Source organism: Lissotriton helveticus, chromosome 10 (assembly GCF_964261635.1).
Source record: "Lissotriton helveticus chromosome 10, aLisHel1.1, whole genome shotgun sequence".
Classification (NCBI taxonomy): domain Eukaryota; kingdom Metazoa; phylum Chordata; class Amphibia; order Caudata; family Salamandridae; genus Lissotriton; species Lissotriton helveticus.
Window position 1 is genome coordinate 6261592 of NC_136071.1, and position 23123 is coordinate 6284714.

Consider the following 23123-nt stretch of genomic DNA (forward strand, 5'->3'; position numbering starts at 1 on the left):
GTACTGGAAACCTCATTAACCCCTCCCATGCTTGTGACGGAACCGTTCCGTCACGAGACTCGGGTGGGCTGTGCTGGTGACGGAACGGTTCCGTCACGGCCCGCTCGCCGCGCCTGCGCGGCGCGAATTCCGCGCCTGCGCTGACGTTCTGAAGAGCGGGCGGGGCCGTGACGGAACCGTTCCGTCACAAGCACAGCTCACCCGAGGGCCGTGATGGAGCGGTTCCGTCACCAGTACGGGAGCGCCGCGCTGCCCCGCCTCCCACTTAGCGCTGCGGCAGAATAGCCGCCACAGCGAAGGGGTTAAGGTGAGCCTACTACCTTTCACCTCTACGGTCCATATCACCACTTTTTAAATATGTATACACAGGGGAGTTGTTTGGAAGCGCGCATGGAACGGGACTGTCCCCTACAAGAGCTCTGTTTGTTTTTATTGGAAAGCTGTGGAATATGATTGTGTCACATTAAACACAACAACTGAACCCAATAGGGGATATCGCTTTCTCCCCTAACCTTGATCATGTTTTTCTAAGTTCTTGTTTGTACTCTAGGTTGGCTGCCATTCTCCAGGGTAATCACCCTCAGGTAGAACAGTCGGTAGGTAGCTTTGCACCATACCTTTCATTGTAATTAGTTTGCATTTTTCACAAGGTCCTGAGGAATCGCCACCTGATCACTTTTGTGACTTATTGAGGCTAGAAACAAGTTGACCATCTGGGGGTTGAGCGAAATTTTTGTCACCTTATAACAAAATAGTCGCCCCCCCTCCTTTTAACCAGGGTGGGACCATAACAGAATAAAGATCATCACAAAGGGTTCCCATACCTGTTTTACCTTCATGTCCTCCAGCTACACATACTAGGCCCCTCACACCCACGGCACCGATGCGGCGAGGAACAAAAGATCTCCGATAAAGAGCCCCTTCGCGGATGCCCGTCGAGCATTGCAGCGCCAGCCCGACGAGGAGCGAGCCCATATGATGAAGCAGGACACCGAGCTTGCTGGGTGTGTGAGGGTCCTAGTTCCGAAAGGAGGTTCACCTACAGTGCACACTTTCAGCAGCGCCTGCACTTTGTTATCTGCTTTTGATCTGCTACAACCTGCAGGCGGGGAGGGGCTTTCTTATTTCAGACTCCTGCTGGGATACTCAGCCCTAACACCGGCAGAGTCTGAGGGGTCATCCGGCCTCCTTCTGTTGGAGTCTCCTGGCTGGGAGCAGTCTGGACCCTCACACCAGCAGAGGGGAAACAAAGGCTGCACCAGCAGAGGGGAAACAAAGGCTCACACCAGCAGAGGGGAAACAAAGGCTCACACCAGCAGAGGGGAAACAAAGGCTGCACCAGCAGAGGGGAAACAAAGGCTCACACCAGCAGAGGGGAAACAAAGGCTCACACCAGCAGAGGGGAAACAAAGGCTCCCACCAGCAGAGGGGAAACAAAGGCTGCACCAGCAGAGGGGAAACAAAGGCTGCACCTTGTTAGCACTTCACACATGCTTAGGAGAGGCAGCTTTGCACTTTGTTCTGTCCCTGTTTAGGAGATAAACATGCCCTGTAAGAATGTCAGACGTGTTGGTCTTTCCCAGTATTTACAACAAAACAAACTGCATTTATACAGCGCTCACTGCCCCTAGGAGGCCTTGAAATAATTTAAATATCACTATTTTTATTTTAAAGCACTATGGCTAAAGAAAGCTTGGCGCTGACAAAAGGCAACATTGGTTTATGTGTAGCTTATAAAAGTCTGAATCTTCTGCCTGAGTCAGGAGGGTTTCCCTAAATACTCGAAATGTGCTTAAATGTACTCATGAGAGACCTGCTAAACATATATGTGGGGCTTAAGATCTGATGTCACTTCTGGTGATCCACTTCCTGTGAAGTCCTGGCTTGTGATGCTACTTTCTATGATGTCACTTCCTGTGATCCACTTCCTGTAAAGTCTTGGCTTGTGATGCCACTTTCTATGATGTCACTTCTTGTGATGTCACTTCCTGCGAAGTCCTGGCTTGTGTTGCCACTTTCTATGATGTCACTTCTGGTGATGCCACTTCCTGTAAAGTCTTGGCTTGTGATGCCACTTTCTATGATGTCACTTCCTGTGAGCCACTTCCTGTGAGGTCTTGGCTTCTGATGCCACTTTCTATGATGTCATTTCCTGTGATGCCATGTATGATGTTGTGCGCTGTGATGTCACGTGCCGTGATGTCGTGTGCCGTGATGTCACTTGCATACTGCCTAGCTAGGTTAGTCCCCCCACTTCTTTTTGTGGGACTTGTGCCCTGCAGGTAAGGCGCTGCTTATGCAAAGCGCTCCACCGCCTTCGGGTCATGCTGGCGCTACATAAGGGCACATACATGAGTGGCGACGGCGGGGTGGGGGGGGGAGGACCGGGAATGACCCCCCTGTAATATAAGTGGGCGGCCTCAAGGTGTGATCTTGGGCATGAACTCCTCCCGACCCTGGCAGGCGCAAGAGCGCGAGAGCCCTGCCCCAGAACAGAGAGCATCATGGGAGAGCAGACTCTGGGCGCGGGGGTGGGGGCAGATATCAATGTCTCCTTCCTGTGTTATTCTTCAGGGTGACCTCGGCCGCGGGGGTGTTGGGGGGGGGTAGGTTTTGAGTGGTTTGGAGCTGATCCTCGAGGCGTGGGGGAGGGGGGGGAGGGTTAGGACCCTACACTCAGGGAGGGGGGGAGGTAAGGGGGGTGCACCGGATCCTCCATTTCCTGTAACCGATGCTGCTTCACAACCAGGAATCCCCCCTCCCTTCTCTCCCCTTGAAGTGTCCTTCTACTCACTCCCTGTCCCCCCTCCGCATCAGCAAAGGAGAGTAAACCTGCCCCCCCTTCTTTTCTCTCTCGTGCTGGGGAGGGGGGGTTGAGGCCGGAGCCTGAAAGGGGGGGGGGGCAGGTGTGGAATAGGTGGAGGTGGAAGGCCGCGCGGGGAGGGGCGTGGAGGGGGGCAGGGGGGCCCACCTGCCAACCTGAAAATAAATTCCCCTTGTGGAAAGGGGCGTGGCCATGTAGGGCTGGGGCTTCGTGCTAAGAAATACCTTTGAGGCCTGTCTGTCCCAGTGCCCAACCCCCCTCGACCTCCTTCCACTCCAGTAAAACAACAAGCATTGGCAAAGCCAATAGACCTCAGTGGGTAATGCCGGAGCAAATGGCCTTGTCGATGTGAATGTCTTTGTAGTATGGACTGCTTTTGTTTGCACTTGCCAATGATTGTTTGCTTTGCTCTATCTCATGTTTTCTTTTAAAATATTCTGTTGTTCTTTTGGTTCTCTTTGGACCCCTGACTTGCCGGGTGGCAGTCTGCCTCATTCTCACAGGAGTCTGGCTGTTGCCTGCTGCTCTGGAGCTGGATAGCCATTTGGTTGCTCCTGGGGCTATTTCTAAAATAAATACTTAAATTTTTTTTTTTTGTTTGTTTTTTGCAGAGTTTTATATAGCGCGTACTAGACCCGAACCGAATCGGGTATCAGAGCGCTTTACATCGCACCAGTTACGTTACATGAGGACTGACACACATTCATTTTTAGGCACGGGGAGATTAAGTGATTTGCCCAGAATCACAGGAGGTTTTGGCGTCGTTACCGAGACTCGAACCCAGATCCCCAGGTCCGAGGTCGAGCGCCCTAGCCGTTAGGCCGTTAGTTAGATACTAACCGTGGGCGGAGAACTCAGCTCCGCTGTGGAGTGTGCGGAGATTTGCCAACTCTGTGTTCCGATATTTGGCCAGCAGTCAAGGTGTCAACCAACCACCACCATTCTTGCAAAAAACTGGGAAACCTGACATTAAATGCATGAAGTGGCTTCGCATGTTCAAGGAACATGGCTTTGTTGTTGAACCACTTGGGTGTAGCAGGTCAGAGGGTTTTTGGTAACCTTCCTCGCTTTCCTGCGCTGTTGTCTGCGGATCCTCCTTGGAACGTTTACCTGGAAGCAAAGGAGGAGATGAGTTAGCAATGCTCAGATGCATCTAGCGATCTGTTAGAAAGATTTAATTTTGCAATGTGTAAGCGGTCTCGTGATGAGTCTGTCGAAGTCTAGGTTGCTACGTTAAGGGTGCTGGCTGAAAAATGTGAGTTTGGTGCAAATGTTGACACATACATTCGGGACCAGTTTGTAGTTTTATTGCTTCTCAAAAAAACATACAAGCGCGATTGCTGACTTGTCATAATCCCACATTAGTGGAGACTATCAATGTTGCCAAAAGTATTGAAAGATCGATAGTTACTTCGAAGGTACTTTCGAATCATGCCACCAAAGCTCAACTGTCAGTTACTTCTGTGAGTGACGAGGATGTCATTTGTGCGGTCAGTGGCAAGCAGTTTAATGATAAGTAATATAAAAAAGACCAGCCAGGACACGGACAATTGGTTTGTTTCCATTGTGGTTCAAAGAATCACATAGGTAATAATTTGTCTTGTCCTGCGATCAGTAGGAAGTGTAATTGCTGTCGCAAGATGGGCCATTTTCAAAAGATAGGTAAGGGGGTCGGCTGGGTTTGGCAACAACTTTAGTAAGGTTAAAATAAGTAATGTGAGTGTGGATGATCACGAGTGTGAGAGGCGGGACTGTAGCAAAAAATGTTCTAATGTGTTGTTGACTGTGGACATACCTGATAGTTCTTGTGGCAATCCAGGGAAGAAAATCAAAGGGCCGATTGTTAACGCAATTACAATCCTAAAGGATTGTACATTTTATAATTCGTGGCCAACAGAAACAGTCATATCTACTCCTGATATCAATCCCAAAGCATTTGGGGAACAAGATATAGACCTGCTGGGATTCTTCTGGTCTGCTGTGTATGGTTTGGGAAGGTCCATTAGTACAAAGGTCTACGTGGCTGTGAACAGTAGAGATATAGAGGGTAGGAAACATCCTAAAAGTTGGGCATTGTTTTATGTCCAGGGTAAGACCCTCCCATTGTATTGGGAGCACCTTATACTGATCTTTTATCACTAGATATGGAGGATGATTTTGTGAATAGCATGGTTGCGTCCTACCTTGGAGTTTTTAAGAATGTTGTGGGGATGGTACTGGGTTTTGAGCATTGCATAAAGCTCAAGAAAAATGCTTTGCCTGTTGCGCACAGGTCAGGCCTGTGCTGCTCAGACTAAGGGAGGACCTGAAACTACTTTTAGAAAAACTGAAGACTGAAGGGATCATTGCACCCATTGATGTTTCAGAATGGGTTTCTCCAGTCCTATTGACTACGAAAAAGAGTGATGATCTCCAGTTATGTGTGGATTTGAGGTCCCTCAACCAAAACATCCTGGTTAATTGTCATCCTCTCTCACATATTCAGGAAATGATTGCCAACATTGGTAGCTCAAAGTATTTTTCAACAATTGATTTGCACTCTGCGTATCACCAGATCAAAGCCTCAGAGGAATCAGTCACTCACTACATTTGTGACTCTACTTGGTGCCATTTGGACTTGCATCCATGGCAAGTGGTTTTCAAAAGTTAATGGATGGGCTGGTCAGTGATATGCCGCATGTGCGGGCCTTTCAGGATGATATCTTGATTTTTATCGAAAGCAGAGACAAGCACATTCAGGTATTACACAAGGTTCTGAAAGTATTGCAAACCACAGGAATGACTGGGAAACCGAGTAGATGCAATCATCTAGTAAGAGAAGTTGACTACTTGGGGCACCTCATTTCTGAGAAAGGAATTACAACTACATTTTGTAATGTTGAAGCCAGAAGGAATGTCCCACCTCCTTCTGACAAGGATGCTCTACATTCATTTCTTTGTCTCGGTGAGCATTACACCAGATTGCCAGATTTGTGCCGGGGTATAATCTGATGGTCCAACCTATGCAAAGAACATACCCCAGAACCCCCGGTCGCGGCACAAGTACACCGACATAAGCTCAAAACACACTTTTTTTCCGAAAAAGCACTGACACGTGGCAAAGTCCCTGGACCTCCGTTTGTGACTCCGTAAAATAAAATACAAGCAAATAGATAGAGGTTTGCTGCCGTGCTTCAATGACACAGAATATCACAGAGGATTAGAAACCATTCTCTGACAGTTACAGACCCCTGATCTCATCCCTTTTGATGGCTCCATGTATTTGAAAAATAAAGAGCACTTGTACCGCTTTTTAAGCTTGTGCCCCAAGAAAATCTACAAATATCGGCTCCGCTAATAAAACTACGCCCAGACCGCTCAGATTATAGAACATTGGTTCATGCCCTCAAACTTTTAACAGCATTCAGTATATTGTTTTATGTATGTATGTCCCTGGCCCTGAGGAAGGTGACACTCACCGAAACGTACGTCGGCCCAACATCTACAGTCTAGGACACGAACTGGTGAATTCCATCCTAACTAGTTAAACTGTATTGTCTAGATCACCATACGTATCCCAATAAGCACACCTTAGAGTCACCACCTGTATTAGACTTGTGTTTTGTGAAAATTCTGCTTTTGTATTTATGTTGTAAAGTATGTTTTCCCTTCTTTTATAAAAAAAGAGTATGACTGGTACGAAAGTGTGTATGCTTGATTAGCAGGATCAACTGCTATTAATTACTAAAAGAGGGCACTTTTTTGATGCAACATGGACAATGCTATGTATATTTGTACAAATGTCTCATAAAAAAAATTCTTAGAAAAAATGACAAAAATATTTAAATAAACATATATGTTTGAGAAATAATGTAAAAGTTCTTTTCTTTCTGGCATCTCTAATACAAACTGTTTGGATTTATTCAATGCAAAAAGAAATATAGGTCCTTTCTGAGGTTTGTTGTTCTTGCCAACCTTTGCGATGCCTACTTAAGAAAGGGGAGAAGTTTGACTGGAATAACTCGGTTAATGTCGTTTTTGAAAGGGTGAAATTGTTGGTAGTCAATGCTCTCACTTTGCAACCATTTGTCTCCAATGGTAAATCTTTTATGACGACGGTTGCCAATCTTAAGGGGCTTGAAGCTATTTTTGGACAGTGATTTGAGGGGCATGAGAACATCATTGTGTTTGCCTCTAGAGCTTTGTCTGGCGCTGAAAGCAATTACAGTACTATAGAAAGCGAAGCGTTGGGAATCGTTTGGGCTGTGAAAAAAATTCAAGACATATATTTGGGGCAAATCATGTGAAATATTTAGTGATCATAAAACCCTAGAAGTCTTATTGGCTGGACATGGTTTGGGCAAGGACTCTGCACGCTTGGTACGATTGCTGTCCAAAGTACGAAGGTTTGATGTATTGGTTAAATACATTCAAGGCAGAAAGAATATTCGGACAAACTGCTCATCATGTCTTCCTCTCTCTTATGATGGTGATTGTGCTGACGATTTCTACAAGGATTGCGTTGTTGGTCTTGTTGATGCTGTGTCTGGTTGCAACGGAAGTGTCGCTCAGTGTGTTGTCTCGGACAAACATCGGAAGTTGAGTAGGAAGCCGCTGTTTCCAGTTCCATCTCCTGAAATGGCATGGGAGAAGATTGCTTTAGATTTCTCTGGACCTTTCAATCTACTTTCCTCTACAAAAGGCATCTGTTACTAGCCATTGACTATTTTTCGAAGTGGGTACATTACTCATTTGTAGAAGCGGCCAACTCCACCATGGGGATTACTTTTCTCGAGAATATTTTTAAGATTGAAGGCACACCTTGCTGCAAATTTACAGCCAATGATTTGTCCTTTGTCTCTAGACAGATGACAAGTTTTGTGGAAAGGTTTGAGATCAAGCAATGCCAAGTTGCTTTGTACAACCCATTCTTAGTCGGAAGTGTCAACCGAATTTTAAAAGAGGGGATCCAGACTGCCATCGCGGCCAATATTGACATCACTGACTTTTTGCAGGAAAAAGTTTGGGCAGATCTCACTTCTTATTCCACCACGGGCGTCACTCCATTCAAAGCACTCAGGGGCAGAGAAGCCAGGTCGAAGCTTATGCCAAAGTGCTTTTCGAACTTGGCAGCGTGGTCAGATCTAGCTAAAAGAAGAGGTGCGGGTGAAGAGGAACAACGCGTTAGAGACAGGGTGGTTGCCAAAAAACTCAGAAAAATCAGTATGAGGGCACGTCAGGAGTCAAAACAGCATTTAGCAGTCAATGCCTGGGTTATTATCACAAACCTATATAGAGTTTCCAAAGGGTAATCCAAGTTTTCTCTACCAGAAGGAGTGATTAGGGTTAGTAAACCTTCTGTTTCATCGGAAGGGAGAGGTTGGTGGAACAAAGATCACGTTGCCAGGTTGACAGAGAGTCAAGTGGACATTTTGTAAATGTAAATGTTTTTGTACTTGTATAGCGCACAGCTACCCACAGTGGGTTTCCCGGCGCTTGTACGAATACCGCTGTGGAACCCTTCCTGGCTTTCCCTGTGAAGTGTCCACTCCTGGGCACCCCCAAGGTGGAGGCCAGGCATCCCAGCGCTGCTGGGGCCGTTGTGGAGATTAAGCACGCTATTGCCCAGAGTTGCAGAGTGGGACTCCATGATCAGAACAGGCACTGAGGCGAGAATATCCGGTCAGGGGAATTAATGAGCGCGAGACCCGCCGAGGCGGGAATCGAACCCTGGTCCCTGGCCAGACCTCTGCATCAGGGTCTGCCGCTCTAACCACTGAGCCACACTTCTCCAAGCGCACATATGCGAACGGAGGGGATGGAAGTGACTCAGATCTGGCTATGATGTGGATTGTGGGGTCCTGTTGCCTCCTGTTGCTCGCGATCATGGTTCAACCGGAGTTACTGATCTGAGTGTTTCTTCACCTGATGTTGAATTTGTGGCTCAGAGTTTGATGTAAGAGTTATGAGTGAGCCCAGGAGTCACCCATGACGGGTTCTGAGCAGGTCCTGTGAGGAGGGTTTATCTTCTGGCAGCCAGCGTGCCATTAAGCCACCTACTAGGTTCCATGATTATATTCTCAGGTGATTTCTTTTTGCAGTGGAAGGGGGGTGATGTAGCATGGGCTGCTTTTGTTTGCAAATGCCAATGATTGTTTGCTTTGCTCTATCTCATGTTGTCTTTTAAAATGTCCTATTCTTCCTCTGGTTCTCTTTGGAGCCCTGGCTTGCCGGGTGACGGTCCAGCTCGTTCTGGGGGGGTCTGGCCGTTGCCTGCTGCTCTGGAGCCGGATAGCCGCTCGGTTGGTCGAGGGTCCATTTCTAAAGTTTGAATCCACCTTGCAAGACTCTTTCTTATTTGTGGAAACCCCTACACTACAGTCGTGTCTGCTGCTCAGCAGGGCTGAAAGTCACTGAAAGCCCAGAATCCCAGGATGCTGAGCTGACCCAATCTCTTTGGGCCCGATTCACAGAATCAATTTATACTCAATCCTAAACTTACTACTATTTTGGTATTCACAGAATGAACTTACTACTTTTGGTATTCACAGAAGTTAGGATTTTGTCTTAAGTCTGTCTTAAGTTTCTCTTAAGTCTGTCTTAAGTCTGTCTTAAGTCTGTCTGAAGTTTGTCTTAAGTTTGTCTTAAGACAAACTTAAGACAAAATGTTAACTTCTGTGAATACCAAAAGTAGTAGTAAGTTTAGGATTGAGTCTTAAATTCATTCTGTGAATCGGGCCCACTGCCCCCATGTTGAGTTTATTGTCCTGCCACTCCTAACACATCAAAGCGCTATGACGTGGCCGAATCATGAACTCAGCATCACTTTCTTGTTACTATGGTGATAGTCTGAGATGCTGGGGGGCTCTCGCCTCTTAGAAGCATCTGAAACAGATTAAGATGTGGATTTTATGGTCAGGAACTGAGCCATCTCCTTTGCTGGGGCCCCTGGGGCCCCTGGCTATGGTGGAGGAGGCGCAGGCGGGGCTGGGGAAGAGAGAGGAGGGTATCTGGAGAGAGAAAAGAGTAGGGCAGAGGGGAGGAAGAGAGAAGGGCTGAGGGAGAGAGAGCAAGGCTAGAGAGGGCAGCAAAAAAGCAAGGATGAAAGAGAGGGAAGGCTGAGGGAGAAAGAAGCCATGGAGGGCTGAGGAGAGGGGCTGAAAGGAAAGGGTACAGGACAGTGAAGCAAGGAGAGCTGGAGAGCACGAAAGAGGAGGGAAACATAAACCTAAGACCTGCAGGTTGGGCATGACCCACTGTGCTGGGTCTCTGGCGCAGGCGCATGTACCCACTGTCCTAGACACATGTACCCACTGTGCTAGATACATGTACCCATTATGCTGGGTCTCTGGCACAGGCGCGTGTTCCCACTGTGCTGTCTTAGCAGCTGACTTATTCCAGGTGGTTGTTGTTTTTATCTGACTCTGTCCCTCTGTCTCTCTGTCTCTCTTCAGCTTGTGGCCGTTGGCCAGTTCCGGGTGGTGAAGGAGCCGAAGGGATTCATTAAGCTGCTGCAGTGGGTAAGTAAACTTGGTCAACTGCTGGTTCCAAGCAAGTGATGTGTACCTTGGGGCCGGGCAGTGACGTCAGTGATCACCCACAGATAAATATCACCTGTATGAGACATTTTAGAAAAATGATTTTGAGAACATGTGGTATATAGGGATGCTATTTTTAACTTCTCCCTGATGCAGTCTTACAGAAACGTAATATTTGACCGAAACACGTTGATAAATAGTTGATGTTTACAAAAAAGAGTGATAGATGAATTGGTTGAACAAATCACAGCAAGTGGTTCATTGCTTGGGCCACATCCCACTCCAATGTTATTTTGCACCCCTTGCCACCCCAGTTTGGACCCAGTCATAAACAAATCAGCCTTGAACCTGTCAGCATATCACCAGGTGCCAGTGGTAGCACCGGACTAGGATGCACTCCTCAGTCATTACTAGGCCTGGGCGGTAAATTCCATTCCACATGCGGAATTTGCAGTATTAGGGTAATTTCGCGGTCCCCGGAGAACGCAGAATTGCCAAAAATTCCTCGATTCACGGTTTTGCGGAATTTTTTGCTCGTTTGCGCTTTCAAAATGCGTGTTTGCAAGATATTTCCCTGCGAGCACGCAAACAGAATTCGCGAACAGGAAAAAAGCACCACTAACGGACGGAACAAGCAATTCCGCGTATTCACGAAACTCTGAGCGCAGAGATTTTTTACCGTTTTGCGGAGCTTTGCATAGCGCAACTACTCAAATTCTGCCCACCCCGATTACCAGGGGCAGAGAGTGATTTAAGCATCCCTCTATAGCTTGTTAGCACACTTAAGGTGAATAGTTGATGTCATCACGCTGGTGAATCTTTACTTGTGCACTGGTTGGCCCTGTCAAGGACCCGTAGTTTCACCGCAGGACCGACCAGCGTCACTGCAAGCTGCTGCGTGACGTCACTAGTCTCTGTCCTAGATTCACAGCTCGTGTTTCATGTCCTCGTCCTCCCCATCTCGTCTTCATTCGTGATTCTGGTTCCCTGTCCTGTTGCCATGGTGATGGCTGAAGTGACACACATAATGCAGAGCAAGGCCCCCCCATGGAGGGTGACGCAGACACAGGTCACACCTGGACACCCCTCTCAAGGCCCCCAATGGAGGGCGACGCAGACACAGGGCACACCTGGACACCCCTCTCAAGGCCCCCAATGGAGGGCGACGCAGACACAGGGCACACCTGTACATCCCCCTCAAGGCCCCCCATGGAGGGTGACGCAGACACAGGGCACACCTGTACATCCCCCTCAAGGCCCCCCATGGAGGGTGACGCAGACACAGGGCACACCTGGACACCCCCCTCAAGGCCCCCCATGGGGAGTGACGCAGACAGGCACAGGGCACACCTGTACACCCCCCTCAAGGCCCCCCATGGAGAGTGACGCAGACACAGGGCACACCTGGACACCCCCCTCAAGGCCCCCCATGGAGGGTGACGCAGACACAGGGCACACCTGGACACCCCTCTCAAGGCCCCCCATGGAGGGTGACGCAGACACAGGGCACACCTGGACACCCCTCTCAAGGCCCCCCATGGAGGGTGACGCAGACACAGGGCACACCTGGACACCCCTCTCAAGGCCCCCCATGGAGGGTGACGCAGACACAGGGCACACCTGGACACCCCCCTCAAGGCCCCCCATGGAGAGTGACGCAGACACAGGGCACACCTGGACACCCCTCTCAAGGCCCCCCATGGAGGGTGACGCAGACACAGGGCACACCTGTACACCCCTCTCAAGGCCCCCCATGAGGAGTGACGCAGACACAGGGCACACCTGTACACCCCTCTCAAGGCCCCCCATGGAGGGTGACGCAGGCAGACACAGGACACACCTGTACACCCCCCTCAAGGCCCACCATGGAGGGTGACGCAGACACAGGGCACACCTGTACACCCCTCTCAAGGCCCCCCATGGAGGGTGACGCAGGCAGACACAGGGCACACCTGGACACCCCCCTCAAGGCCCCCCATGGAGGGTGACGCAGACACAGGGCACACCTGGACACCCCCCTCAAGGCCCCCCATGGAGGGTGACGCAGACACAGGGCACACCTGTACACCCCCCTCAAGGCCCCCCATGGAGGGTGACGCAGACACAGGGCACACCTGTACACCCCCCTCAAGGCCCCCCATGAGGAGTGACGCAGACACAGGGCACACCTGTACACCCCTCTCAAGGCCCCCCATGGAGGGTGACGCAGGCAGACACAGGGCACACCTGGACACCCCCCTCAAGGCCCCCCATGGAGGGTGACGCAGACACAGGGCACACCTGTACACCCCCCTCAAGGCCCCCCATGAGGAGTGACGCAGACACAGGGCACACCTGTACACCCCCCTCAAGGCCCCCCATGGAGGGTGACGCAGACACAGGGCACACCTGGACACCCCCCTCAAGGCCCCCCATGGAGGGTGACGCAGACACAGGACACACCTGGACACCCCCCTCAAGGCCCCCCATGGAGGGTGACGCAGACACAGGACACACCTGGACACCCCCCTCAAGGCCCCCCATGGAGGGTGACGCAGACACAGGGCACACCTGGACACCCCCCTCAAGGCCCCCCATGGAGGGTGACGCAGACACAGGACACACCTGTACACCCCTCTCAAGGCCCCCATGGAGGGTGACGCAGACACAGGGCACACCTGGACACCCCCCTCAAGGCCCCCCATGGAGGGTGACGCAGACACAGGACACACCTGTACACCCCTCTCAAGGCCCCCATGGAGGGTGACGCAGACACAGGGCACACCTGTACACCCCTCTCAAGGCCCCCATGGAGGGTGACGCAGACACAGGGCACACCTGGACACCCCCCTCAAGGCCCCCCATGGAGGGTGACACAGACACAGGGCACACCTGGACACCCCCCTCAAGACCCCCCATGGAGGGTGACGCAGACACAGGGCACACCTGGACACCCCCCTCAAGGCCCCCCATGGAGGGTGACGCAGACACAGGGCACACCTGTACACCCCCCTCAAGGCCCCCCATGGAGGGTGACACAGACACAGGGCACACCTGGACACCCCCCTCAAGACCCCCCATGGAGGGTGACGCAGACACAGGGCACACCTGGACACCCCCCTCAAGGCCCCCCATGGAGAGTGACGCAGACACAGGGCACACCTGGACACCCCCCTCAAGGCCCCCCATGGAGAGTGACGCAGACACAGGGCACACCTGGACACCCCTCTCAAGGCCCCCCATGGAGGGTGACGCAGGCAGACACAGGGCACACCTGGACACCCCTCTCAAGCCCCCCATGGAGGGTGACGCAGACACAGGGCACACCTGTACACCCCCCTCAAGGCCCCCCATGGAGTGTGACGCAGGCAGACACAGGGCACACCTGGACACCCCTCTCAAGCCCCCCCATGGAGGGTGACGCAGACACAGGGCACACCTGGACACCCCCCTCAAGGCCCCCCATGGAGGGTGACGCAGACACAGGGCACACCTGTACACCCCCCTCAAGGCCCCCCATGGAGGGTGACGCAGACACAGGGCACACCTGTACACCCCCCTCAAGCCCCCATGGAGGGTGACGCAGACACAGGGCACACCTGTACACCCCCCCTCAAGGCCCCCCATGGAGAGTGACGCAGACACAGGGCACACCTGTACACCCCCCTCAAGGCCCCCCATGGAGGGTGACGCAGACACAGGTCACACCTGTACACCCCCCTCAAGGCCCCCCATGGAGGGTGACGCAGACACAGGGCACACCTGAACACCCCCCTCAAGGCCCCCCATGGAGAGTGACGCAGACACAGGGCACACCTGGACACCCCCCTCAAGGCCCCCCGTGGAGGGTGACGCAGACACAGGACACACCTGTACACCCCCCTCAAGGCCCCCCATGGAGGGTGACGCAGACACAGGGCACACCTGAACACCCCCCTCAAGGCCCCCCATGGAGAGTGACGCAGACACAGGGCACACCTGGACACCCCCCTCAAGGCCCCCCGTGGAGGTTGACGCAGACACAGGACACACCTGTACACCCCTCTCAAGGCCCCCATGGAGGGTGACGCAGACACAGGGCAGACCTGGACACCCCTCTCAAGGCCCCCATGGAGGGTGATGCAGACACAGGGCACACCTGGACACCCCCCTCAAGCCCCCATGGAGGGTGACGCAGACACAGGGCACACCTGTACACCCCCCCTCAAGGCCCCCCATGGAGAGTGACGCAGACACAGGGCACACCTGGACACCCCTCTCAAGGCCCCCATGGAGGGTGACGCAGACACAGGGCACACCTGGACACCCCCCTCAAGGCCCCCCGTGGAGGGTGACACAGACAGACACAGGGCACACCTGGACACCCCCCTCAAGGCCCCCCGTGGAGGGTGACGCAGACACAGGACACACCTGTACACCCCCCTCAAGCCCCCCATGGAGGGTGACGCAGACACAGGGCACACCTGGACACCCCTCTCAAGGCCCCCATGGAGGGTGATGCAGACACAGGGCACACCTGGACACCCCCCTCAAGGCCCCCCGTGGAGGGTGACGCAGGCAGACACAGGGCACACCTGGACACCCCTCTCAAGCCCCCCCATGGAGGGTGACGCAGACACAGGGCACACCTGGACACCCCCCTCAAGGCCCCCCATGAGGGTGACGCAGGCAGACACAGGGCACACCTGTACACCCCCCTCAAGGCCCCCCATGGAGGGTGACGCAGACACAGGGCACACCTGGACACGTCTTCCTCTCTGTACACCTCTCTTTCCTTCAGACAATCCCACTCTTGTGGCTTTCACCAAATGTTTGTCCAGCCCATTCTGGCTGTGGGATGAGTCTAAACACAGTTAGAATTAGCGGGTGGCGGAACTTATTGTGGCAGATCAGTCGGCATGCCTTCACCTGTGAGGAAAGGTGAGCGTGCCTCACCTGTGAGGAAAGGTGAGCGTGCCTCACCTGTGAGGAAAGGTGAGCGTACCTTCGCCTGTGAGTAAGGGTGAGCATGCCTTAACTTGCAAGAAAGGGTAAGCATGTGATAAGGGGCGAGCGTGCTCTAACCTGTAAGGAGGAGCGAGTATGCCTTCATCTATGTGGAAGGATAAGCATGTCTTCACCTGTGAGGATGGGTGAGCATGCCTTCACCTGTAAGAAAGAAAGGGTGCCCATGCATTACCTATGAGGAGGGGTGAGCGTGCCTTCACCTGTGGGGATGGTTGAACTTACCTTCACCTGTGAGGAGGGGCAAGCCTGCTTTAACCTGTAAGGAGCGAGTGTGTCTTCATCTGTGAGGATGGGTGAGTGTGCCTTCACCTGTGAGTAGGGGTGAACATGCCTTCACCTGTGGGGATGGGTGAACGTAGGATCAAGCGTGCTTTCACCTGTAAGGAGGGGCAAGCGTGCTTTCACCTGTGAGGAGGGGTGAGTGTACCTCACCTGTGAGTAAGGATGCGCATGCCTTCACCTGTGAGGATGGGTGAGCGTGCCTTTACCTGTGAGGAGGTGTGAGCTTGCCTTCACCTGTCAGGATGGAAGAGCATGTCTTCTCCTGTGAGGGGGATGAGCGAGCCTCACCTATAAGGAGAGGTGAGCATGTCTTTACCTGTGAGGAGGGGTTAGTGTAGGCCTGGGCGGAAAACTACGCTACGCTCGATGAGTGTGCGCAGCGAGTGCAACTACGCGCCACGTGAATCGCACTGTGCAAAAACGCGTAGCGTAGCAGGCATTTTTTGCTCGCTCGCGGTCCTCAATGTCAAGTTGGCGACTGCGAGCGAGCAAAATCAACATCCCGGCGAGACTTTTTCCTCGTTTGCAATAAGCAACATCAAGTTGCCGATCGCGAGCATGGAAAATAAACATCTCAGCGAGATTTTCAACGCAGGGAGGTCAGATTTCTCATTGCAAGTGGTCGCGTTTGCTCCCGACAGCTCGTGATGAGAAACTACCTGTCCGCGTTGAGAAAGCTGCCGCTCGAGTACAAATCTACTCAAGCGGCAGACCGCTTGCACTGTGCATGGTGCCGTTCGCAATGATTGCACAGTGCGCACAAGCATCTGGCACTGTGCTATCACCGCAAACAGCATTTCCCTACCGCACTACGAACTTTGCGTAGCTACGCGTAGCGCGACATAGTGAAGAGTGCACTTCGTGTAGCATGCCAGCGGGTCAAAACTGGGAACTCCTTCCCTAGTCCATCATCGTGCTGTCAGGGTTGGCAGAAGCTCCAACACTAGAACCTCACGCCTTTCATATCTACCTCGAACTTCAAGACCATAATATTTTCCTTAGAACCTCATGTCCTTAACATCTACTAAGATCCTCCTGCCCTTAATATCTACTTCGACCATCATGTCATTCATTTCAACCCAGAACCTCATACCTTCAATATCTACCTAGAACCGCAAGCCTTTACTAGCTACCAACAACCTAATGCCATTCAAATGTACCTAGACCCTCATGCCTTTCATATCTACCTAGAACCTCATGTCTTTCATATTTATCTAGAACCTCATGCCTTTAATGTCTACCTAGAACCGCACGTCCTTCATATCTACCTAGAACCTCAATCTTTCATATCTACCTAGAACCTCATGCCTTTCATATCTACCTAGAACCTCATGACTTTCATATTTACCTAGAACCTCATGTTTTTCATATCTATCTAGAACCTTATGTCTTTCAGATCTATCTAGAACCTCATGCCTTTAATATCTACCTTGAACCTTTCTCCTTTTATATCTACCGAGAACCTCATGTCTTTCAGATCTATCTAGAACCTCATACCTTTCATATCTACATAGAAAATTTCTCCTTTCATATCTACCCAGAACCTCATGGCTTTCATATTTACCTAGAACCTCATGCCTTTCACATCTACCTAGAACCTCATGCCTTTCATATTTACCTAGAACCTCATGCCTTTCATATCTACCTAGAACCTCATGTCTTTCATATCTACCTAGAACCTCATGACTTTCATTTCTACCTAGGACCTAATGCCTTTCATATCTACTTAGAACCAGGCTCCTTCAATATCTACCCAGAACCTCATGCCTTTAATATCTACCCAGAACCGCATGCCTTTAATATCTACCCAGAGCCTCATGCCTTTAATATCGACCTAGAACCTCATGCCTTTAATATCGACCTAGAACCTCATGCCTTTAATATCTACCCATAACATCATGCCTTTAATATCTACCTAGAACCTCATGCCTCATCTACCTAGAACCACATGCCTTTAATATCTACCTAGAACCTCATGCCTTTAATATCTACCTAGAACCTCATGCCTTTCATACCTACCCAGAACTGCATGCCTTTTATATCTAATTAGAACCAGGCTCCTTCAATATCTACCTAGAACCTCATGCCTTTCATACCCACCTAGAACCACATGCCTTTAATATCTGCCAAGAACCTCATGACTTTCATATTCACCTAGGACCTAATCCTGTTAATATCTACCTAGAACCTCGTCCCTTTCATATCTACCCATAACATCATGCCTTTAATATCTACCTAGAACCTCATGCCTTTAATATCTACCCATAACATCATGCCTTTAATATCTACCTATAATCCCATGCCTTTCATATCTACCAAGAACCTCATGCCCTTAATATGTACGTATAACCTCCTGCCTTTCATACCTACCTAGAAGCTCTTGCCTTTCATATTTACCAAGAACCTCATGACTTTCATATTCACCTAGGACCTAATCCTTTTAATATCTACCTAGAACCTTGTGCCTTTAATTTCTACCTAGAACCTCATGCATTTAATATCTACCTACAACCTCAAGTCTTTCATATCTACCTAGAACCTCATGACTTTCGTATCTACCTAGAACCTAATGCCTTTTATATCTAATTAGAACCAGGCTCCTTCAATATCTACCTAGGACCTCATGCCTTTAATATCTACCTAGAACCTCGTACATTTTATATCTATGTAGAACCTCATGCCCTTAATATCTACATATAACCTCCTGCCTTTCATACCTACCTGGAAGCTCTTGCCTTTCAAATCTACCTAGAACCTCATGCCTTTCATATTTACCAAGAACCTCGTGCCTTTCAAATCTACCTAGAACCTCATGTCTTTCATATCTACCTAGACCCTCATGCCTTTAATGTCTACCTAGAACCGCACGCCTTTCATATCTACCTAGAACCTCATGCCTTTCATATCTACCTAGAACCTCAATCTTTCATATCTATCTAGAACCTCATGTCTTTCAGATCTATCTAGAACCTCATGCCTTTAATATCTACTTTGAACCTTTCTCCTTTTATATCTACCGAGAACCTCATGTCTTTCAGATCTATCTAGAACCTCATGCCTTTAATATCTACCTAGAACCTCATGACTTTCATATTTACCTAGAACCTCATGCCTTTCATATCTACCTAGAACCTCATGCCTTTCATATCTACCTAGAACCTCATGACTTTCATATTTACCTAGAACCTCGTGCCTTTCATATCTACCTAGAACCTCATGGCTTTCATATTTACCTAGAACCTCATGCCTTTCACATCTACCTAGAACCTCATGCCTTTCATATTTACCTAGAACCTCATGCCTTTCATATCTACCTAGAACCTCATGTCTTTCATATCTACCTAGAACCTCATGACTTTCATTTCTACCTAGGACCTAATGCCTTTCATATCTACTTAGAACCAGGCTCCTTCAATATCTACCCAGAACCTCATGCCTTTAATATCTACCCAGAACCGCATGCCTTTAATATCTACCCAGAGCCTCATGCCTTTAATATCGACCTAGAACCTCATGCCTTTAATATCGACCTAGAACCTCATGCCTTTAATATCTACCCATAACATCATGCCTTTAATATCTACCTAGAACCTCATGCCTCATCTACCTAGAACCACATGCCTTTAATATCTACCTAGAACCTCATGCCTTTAATATCTACCTAGAACCTCATGCCTTTCATACCTACCCAGAACTGCATGCCTTTTATATCTAATTAGAACCAGGCTCCTTCAATATCTACCTAGAACCTCATGCCTTTCATACCCACCTAGAACCACATGCCTTTAATATCTGCCAAGAACCTCATGACTTTCATATTCACCTAGGACCTAATCCTGTTAATATCTACCTAGAACCTCGTCCCTTTCATATCTACCCATAACATCATGCCTTTAATATCTACCTAGAACCTCATGCCTTTAATATCTACCCATAACATCATGCCTTTAATATCTACCTATAATCCCATGCCTTTCATATCTACCAAGAACCTCATGCCCTTAATATGTACGTATAACCTCCTGCCTTTCATACCTACCTAGAAGCTCTTGCCTTTCATATTTACCAAGAACCTCATGACTTTCATATTCACCTAGGACCTAATCCTTTTAATATCTACCTAGAACCTTGTGCCTTTAATTTCTACCTAGAACCTCATGCATTTAATATCTACCTACAACCTCAAGTCTTTCATATCTACCTAGAACCTCATGACTTTCGTATCTACCTAGAACCTAATGCCTTTTATATCTAATTAGAACCAGGCTCCTTCAATATCTACCTAGGACCTCATGCCTTTAATATCTACCTAGAACCTCGTACATTTTATATCTATGTAGAACCTCATGCCCTTAATATCTACATATAACCTCCTGCCTTTCATACCTACCTGGAAGCTCTTGCCTTTCAAATCTACCTAGAACCTCATGCCTTTCATATTTACCAAGAACCTCGTGCCTTTCAAATCTACCTAGAACCTCATGTCTTTCATATCTACCTAGACCCTCATGCCTTTAATGTCTACCTAGAACCGCACGCCTTTCATATCTACCTAGAACCTCATGCCTTTCATATCTACCTAGAACCTCAATCTTTCATATCTATCTAGAACCTCATGTCTTTCAGATCTATCTAGAACCTCATGCCTTTAATATCTACCTTGAACCTTTCTCCTTTTATATCTACCGAGAACCTCATGTCTTTCAGATCTATCTAGAACCTCATGCCTTTAATATCTACCTAGAACCTCATGACTTTCATATTTACCTAGAACCTCATGCCTTTCATATCTACCTAGAACCTCATGCCTTTCATATCTACCTAGAACCTCATGACTTTCATATTTACCTAGAACCTCGTGCCTTTCATATCTACCTAGAACCTCAGGTCTTTCATATCTACCTAGAACCTCATGACTTTCATTTCTACCTAGGACCTAATGCCTTTCATATCTACCTAGAACCTCATGCCTTTCATATCTACCTAGAACCTCATGCCTTTCATATCTATCTAGAACCTCATGTCTTTCAGATCTATCTAGAACCTCATGCCTTTAATATCTACCTTGAACCTTTCTCCTTTTATATCTACCGAGAACCTCATGTCTTTCAGATCTATCTAGAACCTCATGCCTTTAATATCTACCTAGAAAATTTCTCCTTTCATATCTACCCAGAACCTCATGGCTTTCATATCTACCTAGAACCTCATGCCTTTCATATCTACCTAGAACCTCATGCCTTTCATATCTACCTGGAACCTCATGTCTTTCATATCTACCTAGAACCTCATGACTTTCATATCTACCTGGAACCTCATGTCTTTCATATCTACCTAGAACCTCATGACTTTCATTTCTACCTAGGACCTAATGCCTTTCATATCTACTTAGAACCAGGCTCCTTCAATATCTACCTAGAACCTCATGCCTTTAATATCTACCCAGAACTGCATGCCTTTAATATCGACCTAGAACCTCATGCCTTTAATATCTACCCATAACATCATGCCTTTAATATCTACCTAGAACCTCATGCCTTTCATATCTACCTAGAACCTCATGCCTTTCATATCTACCCAGAACCGCATGCCTTTCATATCTACCTAGAACCTCATGCCTTTAATATCTACCCATAACATCATGCCTTTAATATCTACCTAGAACCTCATGCCTTTAATATCTACCTAGAACCTCATGTCTTTCATATCTTCCTAGAACCTCATGTTTTTTGTATCTATCTGGAACTTCATACCCTTAATATCTACATAGAACCTCGTGCCCTTAATGTGAGAAGGTGGCCTGGTATATGCTGTCCACTAATTAAAGTGGGCACCCAGTACCAGTCCACACGACCCTTGTGATGTATGAGGTCAAAGATAACCTTTAGCAAGCTATCCTAGTGGTAGCTGTGGAGAGCAGCCCTCAGGCGTAATCTTGAAGGAGTGTAAAGCAGCTTGTTTTACAAGAATATCACCTCCTGAATGACTAAATGAAAGCAGAACCACACAGTAGTTGTATACAAATGTGTATTTATTAATATAACACTCTCTACTAGTCTCTATACAAGATTAGGGAACAAAGCATTCAATACTGAATCAATAGAAGATTTGTAAGTAGCAATTTACACAGCGGGCTCCAGGGGGAGACCGAACCATATACTAAAGAAATGGTATAACAATAATGACTTGACTAGACACAGTGCCTAGAGTACGTAGAAGCACTGGGACCCACTGGGACCCCAAGCAACCACCCAAAGGAGTGACACAGGGAGCCCATGGAGGACGGGTGCAGTGAGGATACACGACCGCGTGCTCAGTACAACTCTATGGGAAAGTCTCGGTTGCAAAGTTACAGTTTAAGGACACTTCTACGATGACTTTGAGCAAACCGTTTGGAACATAGGAGGTTCTAAGGCCAACCCACCAGTGAGTACCGAGGTACCTGTGTTACCTATCCCAGGGGAGCCGTGTGCATCGGGGTCAAGTGGTGTCGGAAACCTTCATCGTTTTCAATGGATTGTTGCAAAGAAGTACTGCTGCCAGGAAGGCGATGAGTGTCCAGTAGAATCGAAGTCTGGATTCGAGGTGAGAAGAACCTGAAAGCAGAGGGGACAACGTCTGGGTCACTTCAGGTGACCAGGGGCTCGGTAATCGAATGCCCACCAATGTCGGACGCTTCAGGTGCAAAGAAGGGTTGCTTGACTCTGCAGCCACAGGGACTAGGAGATGTCGAGGATGACCAGGATCCGGAGGTGAGCTGTCCCACAATGGATGTCGAGTGGTGATGGGTCGATGTCCGTCTGGAGCAATAACAAGCCTTGGCAAATGCAACCCATGCAGTTAGAGTAAACAGGTTCTGGTGTAGACCAGCAAGGTCCAGGGAACTCCCCAAGCAATGGAGAGTCAGGGCACATTTGTAGCAACCAGGTAAGCCCAAGAACAAACAAACAAGGCTACACCATCAACTGGACCATCATCAGGGTTCTGTGAGAGGAGGTCAGGGAGTGGGTCCCTCTCTTCTTCCTGTCCCTCCTCAGTAGCCATGAGCAAGCCCCTGTCTGCCCTGTCTACATATGGCTTGAGCCTGTTCACATGGAGCACCGTATGGGGACTCCTGGGAGTTCAAAGGTCCACCAAGTAGGTAACCTCTCCCTTATCCAAGAACAAACAAGGGGACCCTCACCAGGACCCACAATCCAATGGACCAGGGATCGCGAGGAGACCTCAAGCTAGTTTGCAAAGTACCAGCCCACAGAACACTTGGTGAGTGGAGGCCAGGATTCTTTGGTGCAATTACTGCTCCCAGTCAGGAATACACGGACTAAAATGCCATTAACACCTTCGCTGCTTCTGTCGGCCAACGGCCGTCGTGAGCACTACCTCCATAGTGCGGCGCACATCTGTTGGCCCCACCCACTTGATTAAACCGCCGCACCGTGGCGGATTTCGCGCTGCCGTTAAGCGGTGACTGATTGTTTTTGTGCAGGAAGGTACACCTGCACATAAACAATCAT

At 49.2% G+C, this 23123-nt stretch overlaps 1 protein-coding gene across 1 annotated transcript in view; it reads left to right on the forward strand.

Moving 5' to 3' along the window:
- The window catches only part of SYP (synaptophysin), a 160845-nt gene that overhangs the window by 42287 nt on the left and 95435 nt on the right, over window positions 1-23123 (forward strand). The window contains exon 2 of the mRNA XM_078664521.1: window positions 10258-10323. Within this exon, the coding sequence (XP_078520647.1) occupies window positions 10258-10323 (66 nt within the window). The remainder of the gene's footprint in view (window positions 1-10257; window positions 10324-23123) is intronic.